The sequence below is a fragment of the Spermophilus citellus genome (assembly GCF_964194105.1).
Source record: "Spermophilus citellus genome assembly, chromosome: 1".
Classification (NCBI taxonomy): Eukaryota; Metazoa; Chordata; class Mammalia; order Rodentia; family Sciuridae; genus Spermophilus; species Spermophilus citellus.
In genome coordinates, this window is record NC_138182.1 from 184,813,844 (window position 1) to 184,832,342 (window position 18,499).

Consider the following 18,499-nt stretch of genomic DNA (forward strand, 5'->3'; position numbering starts at 1 on the left):
TTCACTGAGGGAGCGGGTGAACCGGGCGACTTGCTCACCCAGAGCGCATTTACTGCTAACGTAAACAAGGTGCTTTCAGGGAGTAGTAAGGACTAAGAAAGAAAATGAGGCTACTTTAGGTAGAAGGGGTCAACTAAGTCCCTTTCCCTCTATGGGCCTCAGCCTCTCTTTCAGTGAAAGGAGGAAGGTGAAAGTGTTCTACTGCCCAGGCATTCCGGAACAGGCGCCAGAGCCAAACGGAGGGCACAGGGAGAAGGGAAGAGTCCAAGACACCAATCCTGCTCCTCTTTTACCCACCGGAGCCTTTCTTCTCTGGAAGGATAGAAGTCGGGGTCAGTGTTGGTTGCTGGAAAAGTCCGAGGTTCAAGGAGCCACCAATTGGGTCCAAACTTCTCAATGGGAATTTTGCATATTCTCACCAAAGGCTCCTTAGCCCATTCATGGTCTCCTCTGTAACAGGAACCCAAAATACACTTTACATTTCTTGCCCCTGAAAACCACTCAGAGAGCTGATAGGGGACACTACCCTCCTTTGATCAGATGTGGCTCACAGTGCAGAAACCTTGAATCCGTCTGACTTCAAGGCCTGAACTTGCCCTCAACACTATCTCTCATTTTTCTGAATATGAAGAATGTTTGAAAGCAATTAGCTACCCATTAACTCCTATCATGGGTCAAGCCCTGACCTTACATGATCTCATTTAATCATCAGAGCAATCCTGAGATAGTCTTTTTTCTCCAATTTTACAGATAAGAGCACTAAGGGTTAGAGTAATAAGGTCATTTAAATAAGAGATGGTGTACTTATTCTGCCTTGAATCTGCCTATGCCAGAACCAGAGCTATTTCCATCTCAGCAAAAAATTAAAAGAGCCCAAGCAAAAAGGCAGGGCCAAGAGTGGGCCAGACAAACAGGACAGGGCACTCTCTGGTCCTCCTCCTTGACCTTTTCTAGTTTCTTGGAAACTTTCTTCAAGTTTCTTGGAAACTTTCTTCTAGTTTCTTGGATCCATGTCACAGAAGCACCCTGATGCTCACCAGAGTGAGGCACACCCTCTTCTATATAAGCAGGAAGTAAACTGGCTGCCTTTGGATGAAAACTTTTGGGCATTTTGACCCTGAACCTGACTCTCAGGGAGGCTGCCATGTCCTATGGTCTCTGTCCTTCTCTATAGTGCCTAGAATTTCAAGACCATTGAGCTGGAAAGGGTGCTTTCACTTTACAAAACCCAAACTTAATTCATTCAATACTTATCTATCGCCTGCTACTCTGGGTCAGACTCTTGAGCTGGGCATGAAATATTGAACAAAACTGGCACTACCTCAGACACAGAGAGAGGAAGCCACTAGTCAGAGATCACACAGTTCAAGAGCCCAGGACACCGGCCTCTAAGTTCTGCCTGCCAGGACTTCAGCCCTGCTGGGGTGTTATATGCCTGGCTCATTCCAGATCAAGCCCAGTTCAAGCCAGGAAGGTGCCTAGAAACCTTCCACCGAGTTCCCAGAGGACTCTCAAAGGCCTACCAGTAGAGGCCCAAGGCAGCTTCAGAATATCGGCCTCATTTTGTTCTCTATACTGGTTAAAGAAACACCCAGTTAAGTCTTGGATGGTCACTATTGCAAGTTGGTGGCATCTGAGAAAGGAAAAACTTCTCCAGGTGCTCTTAAATAATCCTCAATTACTCAAAAAAAATTGTTTTTTACAGCCGTCAGCAGAGGCTTAGGTGATGTGAGCTGCCCAAGGTCACATGGTTAGGAACTGGACCATGGATACAAACTAGGTCTGTATGAACCCCAAACCTGCTGGTACCCCTCCCCCAAGAGAGAGGTCTGTGCCTCCGCCGGACGAGTGGCAGAGGCGACTAAACAATCCTGGGGAAACCACATCTCCCCTGGCTTCCTGAGCGAGCCCAAGGAAAGAGGCAGCGGCGCCGACCCGGCGCACTGAGAGGGAGGGAGAGGGTGGAGCGCTTCGGGGACAGGGCGGCATCTGGGGCCTGAAAGTATAAACTGGTCAAAATACTCCGCGCGCCAGAGGTCCCCGGCGCCTGAAAGGGATGAGGCGCAAAGGAGAAGTTCAGACTTGTTACCAAGTGCGTTGCAGTCAGGCGACTCCTCTCTCTACCTCTCCAAAAAAGTCTCCCAAAGTTTTGAGGTTGTTGATTTTAAAAATTGAGACAACACCAAGGAACTTTTCCAAAAAGGAGAATGGAGCTAGATATTGGGTTTTTTCCTAAGCCCGAAAATCCGAAGGCTCTTACCTGCAGGAAACCTAGCAAAGGCGCATCCTTCTGGAGCGCTTCGCTTCGGCACGGGATGCTCATGGCCGCCTCCTCTGCAGCCCGGCTGTGCTCCGGCCCTGTGTTTTATACCACTATAGGCAATTAATATTGCATCAGCCGTATTTTAAATTTTCAAAACCCACAATATAATGTAATGGCATAAGGGCATTTATTATTAAAGGACGCCCGATGGAAAGGGAGGTGGAGAAATCGCTTGGGCTGTTGCTTAAGGCGGAGGCGAGGGGCTGAGGCCCGGAAAGCAGGGGCTATCCACAAGTTTGCTTTCCCCGTGGAGTGGGGGTGGGATGGGGGGGCGCCACACTGCCCAGAACGGAAACTATTCTACTCCTAATTTCGGGCGGAGGTCTAATGACCCAGAACTCTTTAAGGGGAAATGTTCAGACGACTCCTGGACCTGTAGCATTAATTTTTAAATCACGACAGCGTTTCTGCGGTTCACAAATAAAAATGTTTCTCCCTCCGCCCTTTAGAGGGAGTAGAAAAAGAGAAGGGAACTGACACCTTTTGAGCACCTACTGTGTGCAGGGCAATAAACTAGGTGCTTTGCAGCATATCTGCTCAGTCCCTCCACAAAGGGAGGGATAGACCTTTTGGAGATTAAACCATGGAGAGAATAATTTGGATAACTATCTCAAATAAATTTTTGGAGACCCGGAAGGGATCCCAACAAATTGCCCCAACGACCACTTTTTTTCTCTTTTTGCCTGTATCCCCTCATCTTCTTTCCAGTCATTTGAATCTTTTAAACTAATTTGTTTCTTACCGAGTGCCGAGCATCACCTGCCAGATGTCTTAAGTAAACCCTCTTACCTAGTCCTGACAATAACCATTGGGGAACAGGTATTAAACCTTCATTCTGTAGACAAGGAATCTTATGAAGAAGGCTTAGAGAAGTTGGGAAACTAGCCTCAAGATGGTTTAGCCAATGAGTGGAGCCGGAACTCCCACCAGTCAGAGTGCAAAGTTTGGAATTGAAGTTAAGTCCAGAGAATAGTCTGATCAGATCGATGGGCAGTGCGGAAGAAAGTGCCTTTAAATGTTGGGGTCTGGAGAGGAATAGTCAGATCTCCCCGGAAGAGATCCCGGTAAGAGTGAGAGATTGCAGGGGAGAGGGATGCAGAGAAGAGATGGCTGGGGGGCTGGCTGGCAGGAAGTGACAGTCCAACCCTTTTGGATGTTCACTTTTAAATCCTCCCAAGACCAGTACCCTTAGCATCCGAGAAGGAAAACTACTGCGATTCGGGTTGAAAAATAAAGCATTTATTTTAGAAGTAAATTCAAGGGGGGAGAAAGAGGAAAAAACTTAATATTTTATTTGCATCAATTCAGAGAATGAAACCAAAGGTCACACGCAACACACAAACTACAAGCAGCAACGAAAAAATAAAACATGATGGGGTCAGAGGGACTAGGATGGGAAAAGTCCAGGTCGGTGGTCCTGCTCCTTTTCCCGCGCGAAACTATAAGTGAACCTCCAACGAGAGACACTCACATAAAGAGGAAGGAAAGAAGCAGAGTTAAATAAATAATTGGAATCAACTGATGCCAACAACAACAGTAATAAAAGCGCAAAGAGGTTAGATGTGTTGGAAGGACTTGCATATGATTCGGAGAAGTTACAGTCACTTTGGAGCACTGAGCAGGCAGTCTGGCAAGAACAGCAGCTGAGGTCGGAGAGTCCTCATTCAGTCTGGTCAGAATACTACCAACTCAACATCCCCACACACACTTCCTCCCCATCCCTCCCTCCACCCGGCGGTAGTTATCCCTCAAACGCCAGCAGGTCGTGAAGGATGGCAAGAGCTGGTGTGGCTGCTGCTTACAAATAGCCAAGGGATCCCAGCATTTTCAGTCGCTGGATTGGGCCCACTTTTCCGAGCTCTACTTACCACCAACAGCTCAGAGCCCCCAACTCTCCGCACACTTTCCCTGAACCTAATCCATGCTACTTTTTGAGAATTTACTGCAAACCAAAGGATAAGATGGATAGAATTTAGGCGGAGAAGGGAGTATAAGGCTATCCTTTGGAAACATAAGTGTATTTTATATACTCTAATAATAATCTCCATTACGTTTGTGTTCCACTTAGATCCTATACTTTATATTATTATTTATCACTTCCTTTCCATCCCTTCACCCCTAGCCTAATTGCTCTTAGCAAAGTGGCGCTTTCACCCCATCGTCGGGCGGCGGAACCAATCCACTATCCTCTGCTTTGAGGCTCCTGCCCTGAGGTCTCGCTGTCCAACGTGCGAGTGCGGGGTTCAGCACCACGGACAGCACAAGTCCCACCAAGCCGGCCACTTTTGCATTTTTCCCTAGCGCCAAAACTTTTTTGGTGGGAATAGAAAAAAAGAAAAAGAGAAGGCCGGGAGGCAACTAGGCGGGATAAAAGGGAAAGTCTGTGGCTTCGGGGGAGAGAGCCTGACCTGCTAGGAAACACTTTGGGGTTTCCTATAACCGTCCCTCCCATCAGAAGGGGGCGATGAGCCCTAGGCTCTCCCGACTCCCGATGCTTTGCCCCGCCGCAGTCAGTGGACAGCTGAGTACTTCATTCGTTTCTGTTTCTGTCTCTGGTTACAAAACCAGACCCTCACCACGTTCTTTTTAAGGTCCAGTTTCTCAGCAATGGCCGCGATCTTCTCGGATGAAGGACGTGGCTGGATGGCGAAATAGGCCTCGAGTGAGCGCTTCTCAGGAGCGGCGATCGACGTGCGTTTGCGCTTACGCTCGTTGCCGTTGAAGAGCTCCGGCTTGCTGTTCTTCTCTCGGTAGGCAGCCTCCGCTTCCTCCAGCCAGGCCTGGAGCACCGGCTTGAGAGCAATCATGTTGTTGTGCGAGAGAGTGAGAGACTCGAACCTGCAGATGGTGCTCTGGCTGAGTGAACCCACGCCAGGGATCTTGAGATTAGCTAGAGCCGCGCCCACGTCCGCCTGGGTTACCCCCAACTTGATGCGTCGCTGCTTGAAGCGCTCGGCAAAGGCCTCCAGCTCGCGAGGGTCTGACTCCACGTCACTGAGGCAAGCGGGCATAGTGCTGTGAGGCGCCACGGCGTGAGGGTGACTCATGCCCATAGCCTGGTGCAGGTGGCCCATGGCGCCTAGATGGTGCGGGTGAATCTGAGCCGGCATCACCGAGTGCTCTGGCGCGCCCAAGCCGTTCACGCTGAGCGTGGGCGAGATGTGCTCCAGCAGGTCACCTTCGAGGCCCTGGTGCACCGCGTGATGCGGGTGCGAGGTGAGTGCTGCCGGGTGGGAGATGGGCACCGTGGACGAGGTGGACGTGCAGGGCACGCTGCTCATGGTATGGTAGGTGGCGTCGGGCTTGAACGGATGGTTCTTGCCGTGGGAGACGATATCCACTGCCGCCAGAGCTTCGGCGCGTGCCAGCAGGCTCTCATCAAAGCTTCCAAATATATTACCCTGCAGCTGCAAGCGAGAAGGCGCACAGCACGGTCAGTAGGGAATACTGTCAACTCAGGATTAAAACACATTTTCAAGCAACTGAGATGCCTCTCCTCAAAGCCCAGGTCATAAAAATTAATACGGAGGCAGCAGCTCTGCTGGAACAGACGTGTGGATCAGAGACATGAATGAGAGAGAGCGCCGGGAGAGAGCGCAGGGGAGACAAGGAGAGGGGTTCAGACAGCGGCGATTGTTCTGGGCGACATGAAATAAACATGAAGCTAGTGCCTGTCAAAAACTGTGCCTTAGAGCGGTAATTATGCTCCACTACGTACCTGCGGGGCTGGGAGACAGACTCGGCGCATGGCCTCGGAGCCGGAGTGCAGGCTGGAGAATTTGGGTTCTTGCAGCACCGGGTGCATGCCGAAAGGCTGCTTGGCGTTCATGGCCATCATCTTTGCGCGTCTGGCAGGGAGGCAGCGGGGGACATGGAATCAGGCTTGTCTAGCTTGCTCGCCGCGCTCCAAGTGAGCGCCGATCAGCGCCCGCGCTCCCCTCGCCCTCTCGCTTGCTGCCTCCCCTCTCCCCCACCTGCTTCTTCACTCATCTTACAAGCAGCCTGCCAGGAAGGGCCCGGGCGCGCGCAGGCGTGCACACGCGCCCGGGAGTCGCAGGGGCTGCCCGGGAGGCAAGGCGAGACAGCAGCTCACGGCGCGCCTCTCAGTGCCCGCCGAGGCCGCCCCCTCCACCGCATTTATACCCAGGCCTGCCCGGGTCTCTCCCTGTCCGCCCCGCCCCGCCTGGCTCCAACCTGCCAGACCTTACGGATTCTTTCTTCTTCGTCCTGGACTTCCCTCCCCCTCCCCAAAGTCCCGAACCTCTCTGTCCGGTTCCAACTTGCACTGCCTGGATCGAAGGCAGTCTTGTGCTGAGCAGGGGCAGGAAGCTGACCCTACTCCGATACCCCACCACACACACACACACACACACACACACACACACCACAGTCGGCCGGGCTGCCGCCAAATTGCCCATTTCCAGGGCGCTCCTGGCCCCACGCCCGAGCAGTCCACCAGAGTCCAGCACCGCCGCTCAGAGAAGAGGCGCCTCCAGAACCCAGACCAAGTCCGGCAAAGGCGAGAGGTTGCCAGAATGAGCCCCAGGTGACCTTCCCCCACCCAGGAGCCCGCCTGGGTGGAGGTACGGGCAGTAACTGTTTTTCCTGTGCAAGAGGCCTGTGGCTTCCCCCACATGCTTGCCTTTCTTGCTTTCTCCAATCTTCCAAGGGAAGGAAGCTTTCTGAAAGTTCTCTAGAATAGTGACAGTTCAGAACAGCCCACCTGGCCTGCTTAATTAAGGTCAGTGCACTTCTGCTGGGCCATCCTTGCTTACAAACCCCATTTCCCCTAACAACAGCTACTATTTTTGAGCTACTAATATGTGCTAAGCCATATAGAGTTCCATTTAGAGTTCAATCCTATGGGGCAGATGCAATGATCCCCTTATATAGATGGGGAAATCAAAGGTCAGAAGGTTAAGGCTTTTGGCCCAAGACTACATGGTTGAATAGAGCCATTTACTCACTCTGTTATCCATCCCCCCAAATATTTCCAACAGCCTACTGTGTGCCCGGCCCCACAACAGATTTCCGGGACTCTTGACTACTTAGCCTCTGTGTCTTCCAGAAGTTTCGAGACTTGAGGGCCCCGGGTGATCCTGCCCGGATTCCCTCCCTCTCCCCGCCCACCCAGTGTCTCCTGCTCTCTCTTCCCCCTTCTTTTCTCTCCTTCCCCCCCCCCCCCAAGCTGGTAAACATCTTCAATAATGGATGGGGAATCCAGGGACTGCGGCCGCGCTCAGGGTTGGGAAAGAAACCCCGCGCGCCCAGCTGCGTCTCCGCAGCCACCTCCGCTTCCGCCAAGGGAGCGGTTTTCAGGGTTTTAGGCGCATCACCTGAGCTCAGAGTGCGTGTGCCGCGTTCCCCAGAATCTTAACGCGATGGGGGCGGGACGATGGACGAGACCCTCCCACACACCCACACCCTGACCTAAGAGGAAGTCCTGCCTACGCCCAACTTTCCTTTCCACTTGACACCCTCAATCCCTTTCCATCCACGCCAGCTCAGGGAGGGGAGGAGGTGCGGGGGCGGAATCCAGGCGGAGGAGGCCAGGCGCAAGCGCTTTTGCTAAACTTCTGTGACTCTTTCCTCCGCTCTAAAGTGGGAATTGCATTCACGTGTGCTTTCTTGGGTTCCAGTGAAGATGTTTTGAGCTAGAGTAGTCAAGAAAGCATTGCGCATTACTCAAACTAGTGTTGAGTAAACTTCCTCACAGCCTTGTGCACCCTCCCTCAGACTCCCTCAAAATGCACCTCTACCTCTCTGGCGGAGAGACCATTAGATCTTCTCAACACTTCTGTACTGCAGGGTCCTCATCTGTAAAATGGGGATAATAGTTTCTTCCCCGCTGGTTATTGAGAGGAACACTCTGAGAGACGGACTTGACACAGTACCTGGCACATTGGAAATCAGAATAAACGTTAGTTCCTCTCTTCTTCCTCAACTTAAAGAGAAAGTGATGGAGAGTGGGAATGGCCTGGGGTTATATCCCTGGGGAATGTTTCCTCTGAGGGTGCAAACTGTGGTTCCTTCCTCTCTATTCTTTAGCTCCAGCTTTATGCCAGAATACCAAGGACTGAAACACAAATGTGAATCAGACTCCAGCCCTGCCTTCAAAGAGTGGCCAGTCTAAAATCCACAGCAGGAAATTGTATACTCAGGAACAAGGCAAGAAATAAGGATGGCGAGATATATATATATATATATATATATATATATATATATATATATATATATCTCACAATGGAGGATATATATATATATATATATATATATATCTCACAATGGAGGATATATATATATATATATATATATATATATATATATGAAGATGGAGGATAGATATACACAGGCCTCAGAGAGGCCTAGGTTTGGAGCTGCACTCTGATGCTGGACCTCAGCTTACCTATAAGGAGATCATTGCTAAAAGCTTCCAACTTAAAAAAAAAAAAAAAAAAAAAAAAAAAAGCTTCCAACTTTAACAATCAAAAAAATGGTTAATTTAAAAAACATTTTGAGCAAATCAGAATTTCTGTTCAAGATCCATCGGTTTCCCAAAAGCAGAGCAGTAATTTTTTACTATTTAGGATCACTAAGTCTTGTTTCTATCCAATGCTGGAAGCCCAAAGGGAAAAGGAGAATGAAAGTGGGGTTTGGGATCTGCATCATGCCTGGCCTTGTGGTGCCCTAGGACCCACACTCACTCCATAATACCCTAATTGGGAAGCTGAATCTGCAGAAACTAGGAAAAGTAGGCCCATCCACATCCATCTTCTTTCTCTGCTCTGTTTCCTCAGGGTCCTTGGAGATGCTGACAGGATCACAGTCAAGTATCAGTCAGTGACAAAACAAAACCAACAACTGCTCTGTCTTCAGAGTTGACCCTTACCTCACCAGCTCCACCTCCACCACCACCACCCCCAGGCATTAGGATCACAAACCGGAAAACATTCTCCCATCCTTCCCTCCCAGAAGGTCTACTAGCAGCTCTCTGCAGCCAGCAGTAAGCTGATATTCATCACTAAGGACTAGTCTTCATGGAAAGGTCCTGGAGATAAAACAGCCTGGAAGAGACAGACCATACAGAACACAATTGGAAGGGGAGCCTTAGAACACAATTAACAACACCTTCCAGGATTTGCAAACTTAAATTCAATTAAAGGCAAATCTGGTAAAATAAGTTAGTTACTCCAGTTGGGTACATGAAAGGGAGATTGAATGATGATAAACTGGACAGCGCATGCTCAACCCATGGCATTAAACTACAGTTCACACACACACACACACACACACACACACACACACACACTCCCACATGTGCACCGTGTACATGGGCCAAACAAAATTTGTCCAGGTTCCAAGTAAGGACCACATGGGCATTATAGCAAGTGTCACTAAAGGGGCCATATCCTTTATTATAGCAGCATTCCAGAATGCTTGGGATGCCGATGGCTGGGTCTTGTAAGTAGGTTCTGTGGGGAAAGAGGGCAGATACACAGAATTGCCACATAAACTCTAAGTGAGGGTACAAAGCATTAAATCCTCCAGAAGGACTAGCTTTGTAGGGAACAAAGGGATGGGGAGGGGGTGCAGTGGCATTTTCCTATGAGCTAGTAGCTCTCAACTTTAGTATAAATAAAAATAACCTGCAGCCTTTTAAAACTACAGCGTCCCAGCCTCATACCCAGAGATTTTGACGATAAGGGCTCTTTAAGAGATATCCATGATTTGAATGCAGATGGGACTCACAAATTGCAAATCTTACTCAGGACACCTATCACTGGACTCAATATTGTTTTTGATTGAAGCCCTGTCCTAGGCCAGGAGTGGTGGCACATGCCTGTAATACCAGCAACTCAGGAAGCTAAGGCAAGAGGATCCTAAGTTCAAGTCCAGCCTGGGCAACTCAGACACTGTCTCAAAATAAAAAGGACTGGGTTTGTGACTCAGTAGTAGAGCATCCCTGGGTTCAAGCCCCAGTAGTTGGGGGAGGGGTGGCCCTGCCTAATTATGTGAGTTTCCTGGAGACTCAGAGTTTTCCTTTTAAGAGCTCCCAATGTCTTTTGAATCTTCCTCTATTATTTCTTAGTAAGAATGTGAGATTTTTGTGCCCTCTGCTCTTTGAAGAACTCTGGGACTTCTTTGAAAATAAGTTTTTTTTTTCTCTCTCTCTCTGTCTCCAATACTTGTGTCTATGGGTAAAGCACCATGTAGAAGCTTACTGTAACTTGTGTCAAATGAATGAATACATGAACAATGTTCTCCCCAGGACTCTAGCAGAGGGGATGATGGTGACAACAATAGACTTTTATAGAGTGGCTCCTATTTGCAAGGCTCTGAGCTAGGTGCTTCAGAAGTACTGAATTTCTGTACCAAGCCTATATCATTGTGCCCATTTTGCAGATGAGAAAACTGAGACACACAGAGATTAACATTCTCAAGACCATACAGTTAGGCACTGATGGGGTGGGGATTGGAATCCAGGTTTATCTGACTCCCCAGCCCTTGCTCTTAACTAACAACCTGGGCTGGCACCCATTACCCTTCACCCAAGCCCAGGGGCTGAGGCAATAGGGTGAGCAGGGTTTTACTTTTCTCCTTCTTCCAAGACTCCGAGGCTGGACAGGCTCCAAGCACACTTCCGGCAGAAGCAGGTTCGGAAAAGCAGCAGCTACCCCCAACCACCTTCTTTTCTGGCCAAGCCTCACCTTGGAGCATTGGGGAGGGGGCAGGGAGGGTGGAATGGGAGATGGCCTCCTGGATAGGACTCCCGAACTCAAGATGCCATCGAGGGGAGGCAGCTGGCATGGCTGCCTGGTCAGGTGTTCACAGCCACCTGACTTGTCTTCCTCTCCCTTTCTCTCATCTCTTTTCACAAACTTCTCACATGTACTCGCCGCCTGTGCATCTGCTGCTGGACTCGCCTGTCGGCCGCTGCCCCTCATTGTCTGCTCCAGCTTGGACAATCCGAGATGCCCAGAGGGACTCAGGAGCTGGAGGCCAAGCATCCTAGATGCTTGATCTGCCTGATGGGCACGCGACAGGAGCCCTCCCCCCACCCCACCCCCGTTGTGGACAGGCACTTCCTGCCTCTCTCAGCCTCAGTTTCTCCATTTGAAAAAGGACTGAGCCAGGCGGATCTCTAAGAGCACTTCCCAAACACATTTTTTTCCACTGAACATATATTTACTGAGCACCTATATTAGGCAGCCACTATGACAGAATATAGGAATTTAACTGCAAAAAAAAAAAAAAAGCAGCACTTCCCCCCATCATACCCATGAATCAACCTCCTGGGCTGTCACTTGAGCAGAAGGGAAGGAATAAATAAGATAGTAAACAACTGCTACAGAGAAAATAACCCAGAGTGGTGGGGGCAGAATAGAAGGGGCGAAAGGGAAGAAGTGAGCTTGAGGCCAAGGCCTGAGGGAGAAGAGGGAAGATAAAAGGATCAGTAAGTACAAAAGTGGGAACAAGCCTGGGGTGTTCCAGGAAGGGGAAGAGGCTTGGGTGGGGCCACCAGGTAGTGAATAAACAGAGAACAGAGAGACATGGGTTGGCCAGGAGCTATTGTGAGAAGAGAGGGGGCCAAGGGTGATGATAGCATGTGAGGTCCAGCTCAGAGGACCTTGCTGGTGCCTTGGCAGGAACTGGATTGAAGCTATGCAGAGTATAAAAGAGAGGTCCCCATTGGGGGATGGGGGCTGAGGCTAGTGCTTCATGGGGAATCCCGATTGACAGTTTGGATCTAAGGTGCTGTTGCTAGGAGACCCTTTCTAATAACTTCGGACCTTCGGTGCTTAGCTTTTTGACAGCCCCCCCATTGTACTGTAGGTCCTGCCGTGTCTTCAACGGTGAGCTCTACACCGGAGATCCCTGGGTGGCAGCAGTATGGCCAGCTCTGTGCTCTCTGGACTCTACCATCACAGAGCCCTCGTCCTGGTAGATAAGGACTGGTTTTGCCTTCCTCCGTCTCCAGTTCCCAGGCATCTTAGAGTATAAAATTGGGAGGTCAATCCTTTGTGGCCTACTTGGTATCCCTCTCTTTCACGGCCAAACATTTAGGCCACTTCTCTAGCCAGCTCTCTCGTGAAGAGGTAGCAAGGGAGTAGTACAGTGGACAGAGCACAGGATTTACATGTGGATATATAGCCAAGCTGCTGTCACCCTGGACAAGTCACTCATGGTCTCTGTTTCTTAATCACTACTAGAAGGCTAGGGAGAAAGGCTCCTTATCCCCTCCCTGTGTAGATATTCAAGGCTCAAAGTATGGGTCTTGGAAAGAGGGTGGTGGCCAAATCCATCATCATAAATGGAATTCAAGTTCTGATGGTTCTGTAGGGCCCACTGCACAAGATCTCTGTTGCTTCCGGTATTCAAGAGAGGCTTCCTGAGCATCTCCTCAGACACTAGCACATTCTAGGCCTGGGGATAAAATGAAGAACAAGACCCCCATCATCCCTACTTTAAGACACCTTAAGAGTCTGCTGCTGTCTTACTCTGCTTTCACAGTAACTCTCAGAAACAGGCATTATCCCCTCACCCTTTTCCTTTCTATAGAAAAGGAAACTGGAGCTCAGAGACATGAAATGACTTGTCTACCAGTATACAGCTCTCACTTGAGAGCCTGGCTGGGCATTATATCAGTTAATCCTGACTAACAGGAACTGTTATTACTTCTTTTTCACAGAAAGAAGAACTGAGGATCAGAGAAGTTAAGCATGTTCTTTGAGGTCACACAGGAATAGGTAGCTCAGACAGGATTTAAACTAAGGTCTGCTGACCCCAGACCATAAGCTTTCCCCACACACCAAGCAACCTCCAGAAAAAGGGGGTGAAACTTCCTGCCACTTTTTTGCTTGCCCTTAGGCCCCAGAATCGGTAAAAAAGAAAAAAAGCCATTAATCACCCTTCCTAAATAAAAAAAAGAAAGAAAAGAAAAATTAAGAAAATAGGAAAAGAAAGGTAGAAAAGAAAAAGGAAGAGGGAAAACAAGTGAAGGCTTTGCTCCCATCAGGGGGGAAATCGGCGTCTTGTCGCCTAGCTCCATGCCCTGATTTACGATAAAAAATTTAGAGGAAATCATTTATATTTTAAAGGATCTAAATAGCTGCATGAAAGTTTTATCTAAAGTGCCACTGTATTTATAGGCAGTTCTTCCATGCTGGAGGTAATTAATAGATGTATAAATCGCTAGGCTCCCAGCTCTTCTGCGCGCCTGGCTGGATGGTGGCGCGGGCCTTGGCACTCAGGGACCTCGGCAGGAGAAAGGGGAGACAGCAGCAGCGCAGGGATCTACACCACAGCTCACGCCCCCTCCCTTGGTGTGGGAAGCCTGTGCCGGGGACCCCAGGTTCATGTGCATTCGACAGCGGTTGCAGCCCTGCTGTGGTTCCCAGCCGCCCACCAACTCCTACTCCTGGTCAGGACTCCAAAAAGATCCCCGAGAAGAGGCCAGCCCCACATCCGTCCTTCCAGCCATGCAATCTGTCTCTCCACACTCCGGGAGGTCCCTTTAGATGAAATCCTGGGCTCCCTGGCTCCCCCACCCCAACTTGAGCCAGTCACCCATTTCTCCCTGGGTGTGCCCCTGCCCAGGATGCCAGGTGCTTGTTTTGGAAAAGGGAGCCAGTTGCAAGAGGCCCGAAGCTCTCGGCTTACTTTAATTACGCTGTGAAATATTGATGGTTTGGCTCTCTCCGCGGCCGCCACACCTTAGGAGAGGGGAGCGGGCCCAGGGATGAACACGTTAAGCAAGGCCAGATGGCTTCCCTTCAGACGCACCGCGCAGACCGACCGAGGTGTCACTGCCTGAGATCATCACCGAGCACTGAATAATTGATGGATCTCCTGAATCCGAAAAGGAAAAAAAGAAAATGCACCAAATTGGAAATAACAGTAATGATTCATTCGTGGATGGGCCTTTGGAAATTGGGAGAGAGAGGTGTGTTCACCTAGCGGGTTGTGGGTGGAGAGTCGGGGAACAAAAAGCAATTAACGGGGTCCCTCCTTCCTTCTTGGGGTCCTTCCAGCTGGCCACATTGGGCAGCCTTTGCCAGCCGGAGGTGGAGCCTCTAAATACACTCCTCTTTTCCTTGGGAACCAGGAGCAGGCCTTACTGAGGAGAGACCACTCCGCTCTCCTTTCAACGTGCTTTCATTTCCCATCCTCACCAAACAATGGGGCTCCAAAAACTTACCTAGTGGTTCTTTACTGCATCATTAAAATTGACTCGGTGCTTTTTCCTCCTTCTTTCCTTCCTTCCTCCCTTCCTTCCTTCCTTCCTTCCTTCCTCCCTCCCTCCCTCCCTCCCTCCTTTCCTTCCTTCCTTCCTTCCTTCCTTCCTTCCTTCCTTCCTTCCTTCCTTCCTTATCTTATGGCCCTCTACATGGCACAACTGAAGGAGCTGATATCCTGGGGAATGGAGACTTTTAAAAATTTTTTTCACATATATATACATATGTAATTTTTAGTTATACATGACAGTAGAATATATTTTGGCAGACTATATATACATAAAGTATAACTGATTCTACTAGGTTCCCACTCTTGTAGTCCTACATAATGTGGAATTACCCTGGTCGTGTATTCAAATACAAACCTAGGAAAGTTCTGACCAATTACTTCTACTATCTTTCCTATTTCCTTCCCCCCCTCCCTTTCTTCATTACCCTTTTTTGAGTCCAATCTATTTCTACTTTTCCCCTCCCCCGACCTCCCTTGTTCCGGTTAGCCTCCACAAATCAGAGAGAATATATTTGGCCTTTGGTTTTTGAGATTGGCTTATTTCACTTAGCATGATAGTCTCTAGTTCCATCCATTGACCTGGGCAAATGACCTAGTGAATTCATCTGGGGAGTTGGAGAGGAGGTGTTGGTGGTGATGTTTCTGGTGGAGATGGGGGAGACCTCACCGTCTGTCTGGTCTATCCAATTTGGGATGGACTGGATGGAGTAAAAGATTTTGACATGGTTTGACCTTGCCCTGGACATACAAGGGCATACCATTACTTGGTAGGGTTTTACAGTTACTGTCTCCTTACAAACAAAGCAAAATACTATAAGCAACTACTACCCTAACCCATTCCTTCCCAGGTATATTTATCTAGAATTTATTCTCTCTCTCTCTCTCTCTCTCTCTCTCTCTCTCTCTCTTTATTTTTAATCTAACAAACAGGACAGTGCCGATAGGGCCCTATCATTGGGTTTAACATATGAGTTCTACTACAGTGGGAATACGGAGAACCTGGAGGCTCTTTTTTGGGGGGAGGGAGGTACTGGGGATTGAACTCAGGGGCACTCGACCACTAAGCCACATCCCCAGTCCTATTTTACATTTTTTTTTTAGAGACAGGGTCTCACCAAGTTGCTTAGTGCTTTGCTTTTGCTGAGGCTGGCTTTGAACTTGTGATCCTCCTGCCTTAGCCTCCCAAGCCGCTGGGATTACAGACATGTGTCATCATGCCCAGCTCATCCATTTCTTTTCTTTTGTTTTTTTTTTTTAATTTTTTTTGTAGTTGTAGATGGACAGAATGCCTTTATTTTATCTGTTCATTTTCATATGGTGCTGAGATTTGAACCCAATGCCGCACACATGCTAGGCAAGCGCTCTGCCACTGAGTCCTCATCCACTTCTTTGCTCTTTCATTTTACTTCCTGAGCAGTGTAGAAACTTATTCATGTACTTGCAACTGAGTCTTTTAAATATATTTTTTAAATTTTAGTTTGGATACAGCATAACATTTCACTCCATGTCTATAATGTGTTATGATTAGATCAGGGTAATTGTTATATCCATTACTTAGACACTTATCATTTCTTTATGTTCAGAATATTCAAAATCTTCTCTACTAACTGCTTTGAAATAGAAAATTCCTTTTCATTAACCATGACAACTGAATCTTTCAAAATTTAAAGCCAGATCTGAAGGTAAATAGACGAATCCTGAAATGAATGTCATATTCTAAGTGGGCTGCAAGACTCACAACATGGGAGATGTGTCCTCTGTTACGTTTCACATTTAAAATCTTTTTCTACAAAGAGCACATTACACATAACCAGGCAGTTTCACTGCAGAAGGAAATGCCTGCATCATCTGTGAGTAAGTGGCAAGTGGCCCTAGGTCCTATTCAGAGAGACCTTGATGGCTGCCCTGAGTGGAAGTGGCTATGCGGTGGAGAGTGGCCTTGGGGTCTGAGTGAGTCAAGGAAGCCATCTGGGGGTTGCTGAGACCTATGGGAAGAAGGGACTAGCCACATGATAAGCTCTGGGAAGAACAATCTAGGCAGAGTCCTGGATAGAAATGGGTTTGCATGTTCAAGAAGAAGGAAGAAGATTGCTATGGCTGGAGCCATTGGAACAGTGGGAAGCAAAGGTGAATTTTGAGAGGTGAAGAAATTAAGTGTGACCTTATAAGCCAGTGCATGTAATATATGTTTAACTCCAAGTACAGTGGAAGGGTTTTTGGAGGGTTTTTGGCGGGGGTACCAGGGATTAAATTCAGGGACACTGTACCACTGAGCCACATCCCCAGTCCTATTTTATAATTTTTTTACAGACAGGATCTCACTGAGTTGCTTAGCGCCTTGCTTTTGCTGAGGCTGGCTTTGAACTCGAGATCCTCCTGCCTCAGCCCCCCAAGCAGACAGGATTACAGGCATGTGTCACCGTACACCACAGAAGGTTTTGTTGTTGTTGTTCTTCTTCTTCTTAGATATTCATGACAGTAGAATGTATTTCAACATATTATACATACAGGGAGTGTAGCTTATTCTAATTTGGATCCCGTTTTGTGGTTGTGCATGATGTGGAGTTTCATTAGTTGTGAATTCATACATAAGCATAGGAAAGTTCTGTCCAATTCATTCTACGGTGTTTTCTATTCCCATCTCCTCTCCCTTCCCTTCATTTTTCTTTGCAGTGGAAGGTTTTAAATAGGAGAGTGATAAAAATTTTGATAAAAATTTCACCCAAAGGGATAAATCTCAGACTTAGGCAGGTAGGTGGCAGAGAGGTTTTCCAAGGGAAAAAAAATGGCACTCTTGCCATTCCCTCTCTCTACAATGTTCTTCTCCCAGATAGCCGTAGGGCTCATTTCAACTCAAATGCCACCTCAGTGCAGTCTTCCCTGAGTGTTTAAATTCTGCAGTCATCTCCCCTCCCATATTTCCGATTTTTCCTACTGTTTCATTTTTTCTCCATAGTACTTATCATGTTACATACCTTATAGCTCTATTTTATTTATTTATTTATTTTAAATTTTTATTTGTTTTTTTTTTTTTTTTTTTTTTTTGGTACCAGGGATTGAACTCAGGGCACTCAACCACTGAGCCACATCCCCAGACAGATTTTATATTTTATTTAGAGACAGGGTCTCACTCAGTTGCTTAGCATCCTCACTTTTGCTAGGCTGGGTTTGAACTCTCAATCCTCCTACCTCAGCCTCCCAAGCCGCTGGAATTACAGGCATGTGCCACCATGCCCAGTCTCTATCTTATTTATTGATTAGTCTACTGTCTATTTTCCTAACACAACCCAAGCCCAGTGAGAAAGAGACTTGACTTTAATCATCACTGTATACCTTCTGCCACAAATTCTGACCAGGGCTCAATCAGTATGTGCTGAATAAATGAGTTCACCTGAGTTGAGCTTTGGTATCATGTGATTTTCATACATGAAGAGTGTCACTGCCTGTACCATTGGGGAGGTATTTTTTTTTTTAAAGTTTAGCTCTATTCATATCTTCTCATTCACACCCTCAACAACTGACAGGAGGTTACAGTTGAAGGGGTGTTTGTTTGTTTTTTGGTCTTGGAAGGTGTCAAAGGTGAGTGCCAATGTGGACATCTGCGTCTTATCATACCTTGGTCCCCATCATTCTTGCTAAGCCCATTCCCATCTCAAAACCTCTGTCTTTATGTTCTGCTGTCTCGTATCTTCTTTTCTCCAATCCCTCACATGACTGACTTCTCTTTGACATTCAATTCTTAGTTCAAATGTCACCTCATTAGAGAGGACTTCCCTGGCCACCAATTAAAATTATTTCCATCTGGCCCTTCTCTCCCATCAGTCATGCCTACCCCATGACACCACTCTTATTTTTTTTCAGCATAGTACTTATCACTACCTGAAAACAACTTGTTCCTTTACTGCTTGACTTATCTCCCTAGAATATGAG

General features: G+C 47.9%; 1 protein-coding gene across 1 annotated transcript; it reads right to left on the reverse strand.

The window, feature by feature from the left end:
• Window positions 1-4,833: 4,833 nt before the first annotated feature.
• Window positions 4,834-6,161, reverse strand: POU4F3 (POU class 4 homeobox 3; the record flags this gene model as incomplete). Its single annotated transcript, XM_081291450.1, has 2 exons — window positions 4,834-5,730; window positions 6,042-6,161. 2 exons carry the CDS (start codon window positions 6,159-6,161, stop codon window positions 4,834-4,836), a joined length of 1,017 nt encoding a protein of 338 aa, XP_081147576.1.
• Between the last annotated feature and the right edge of the window lie 12,338 nt (window positions 6,162-18,499).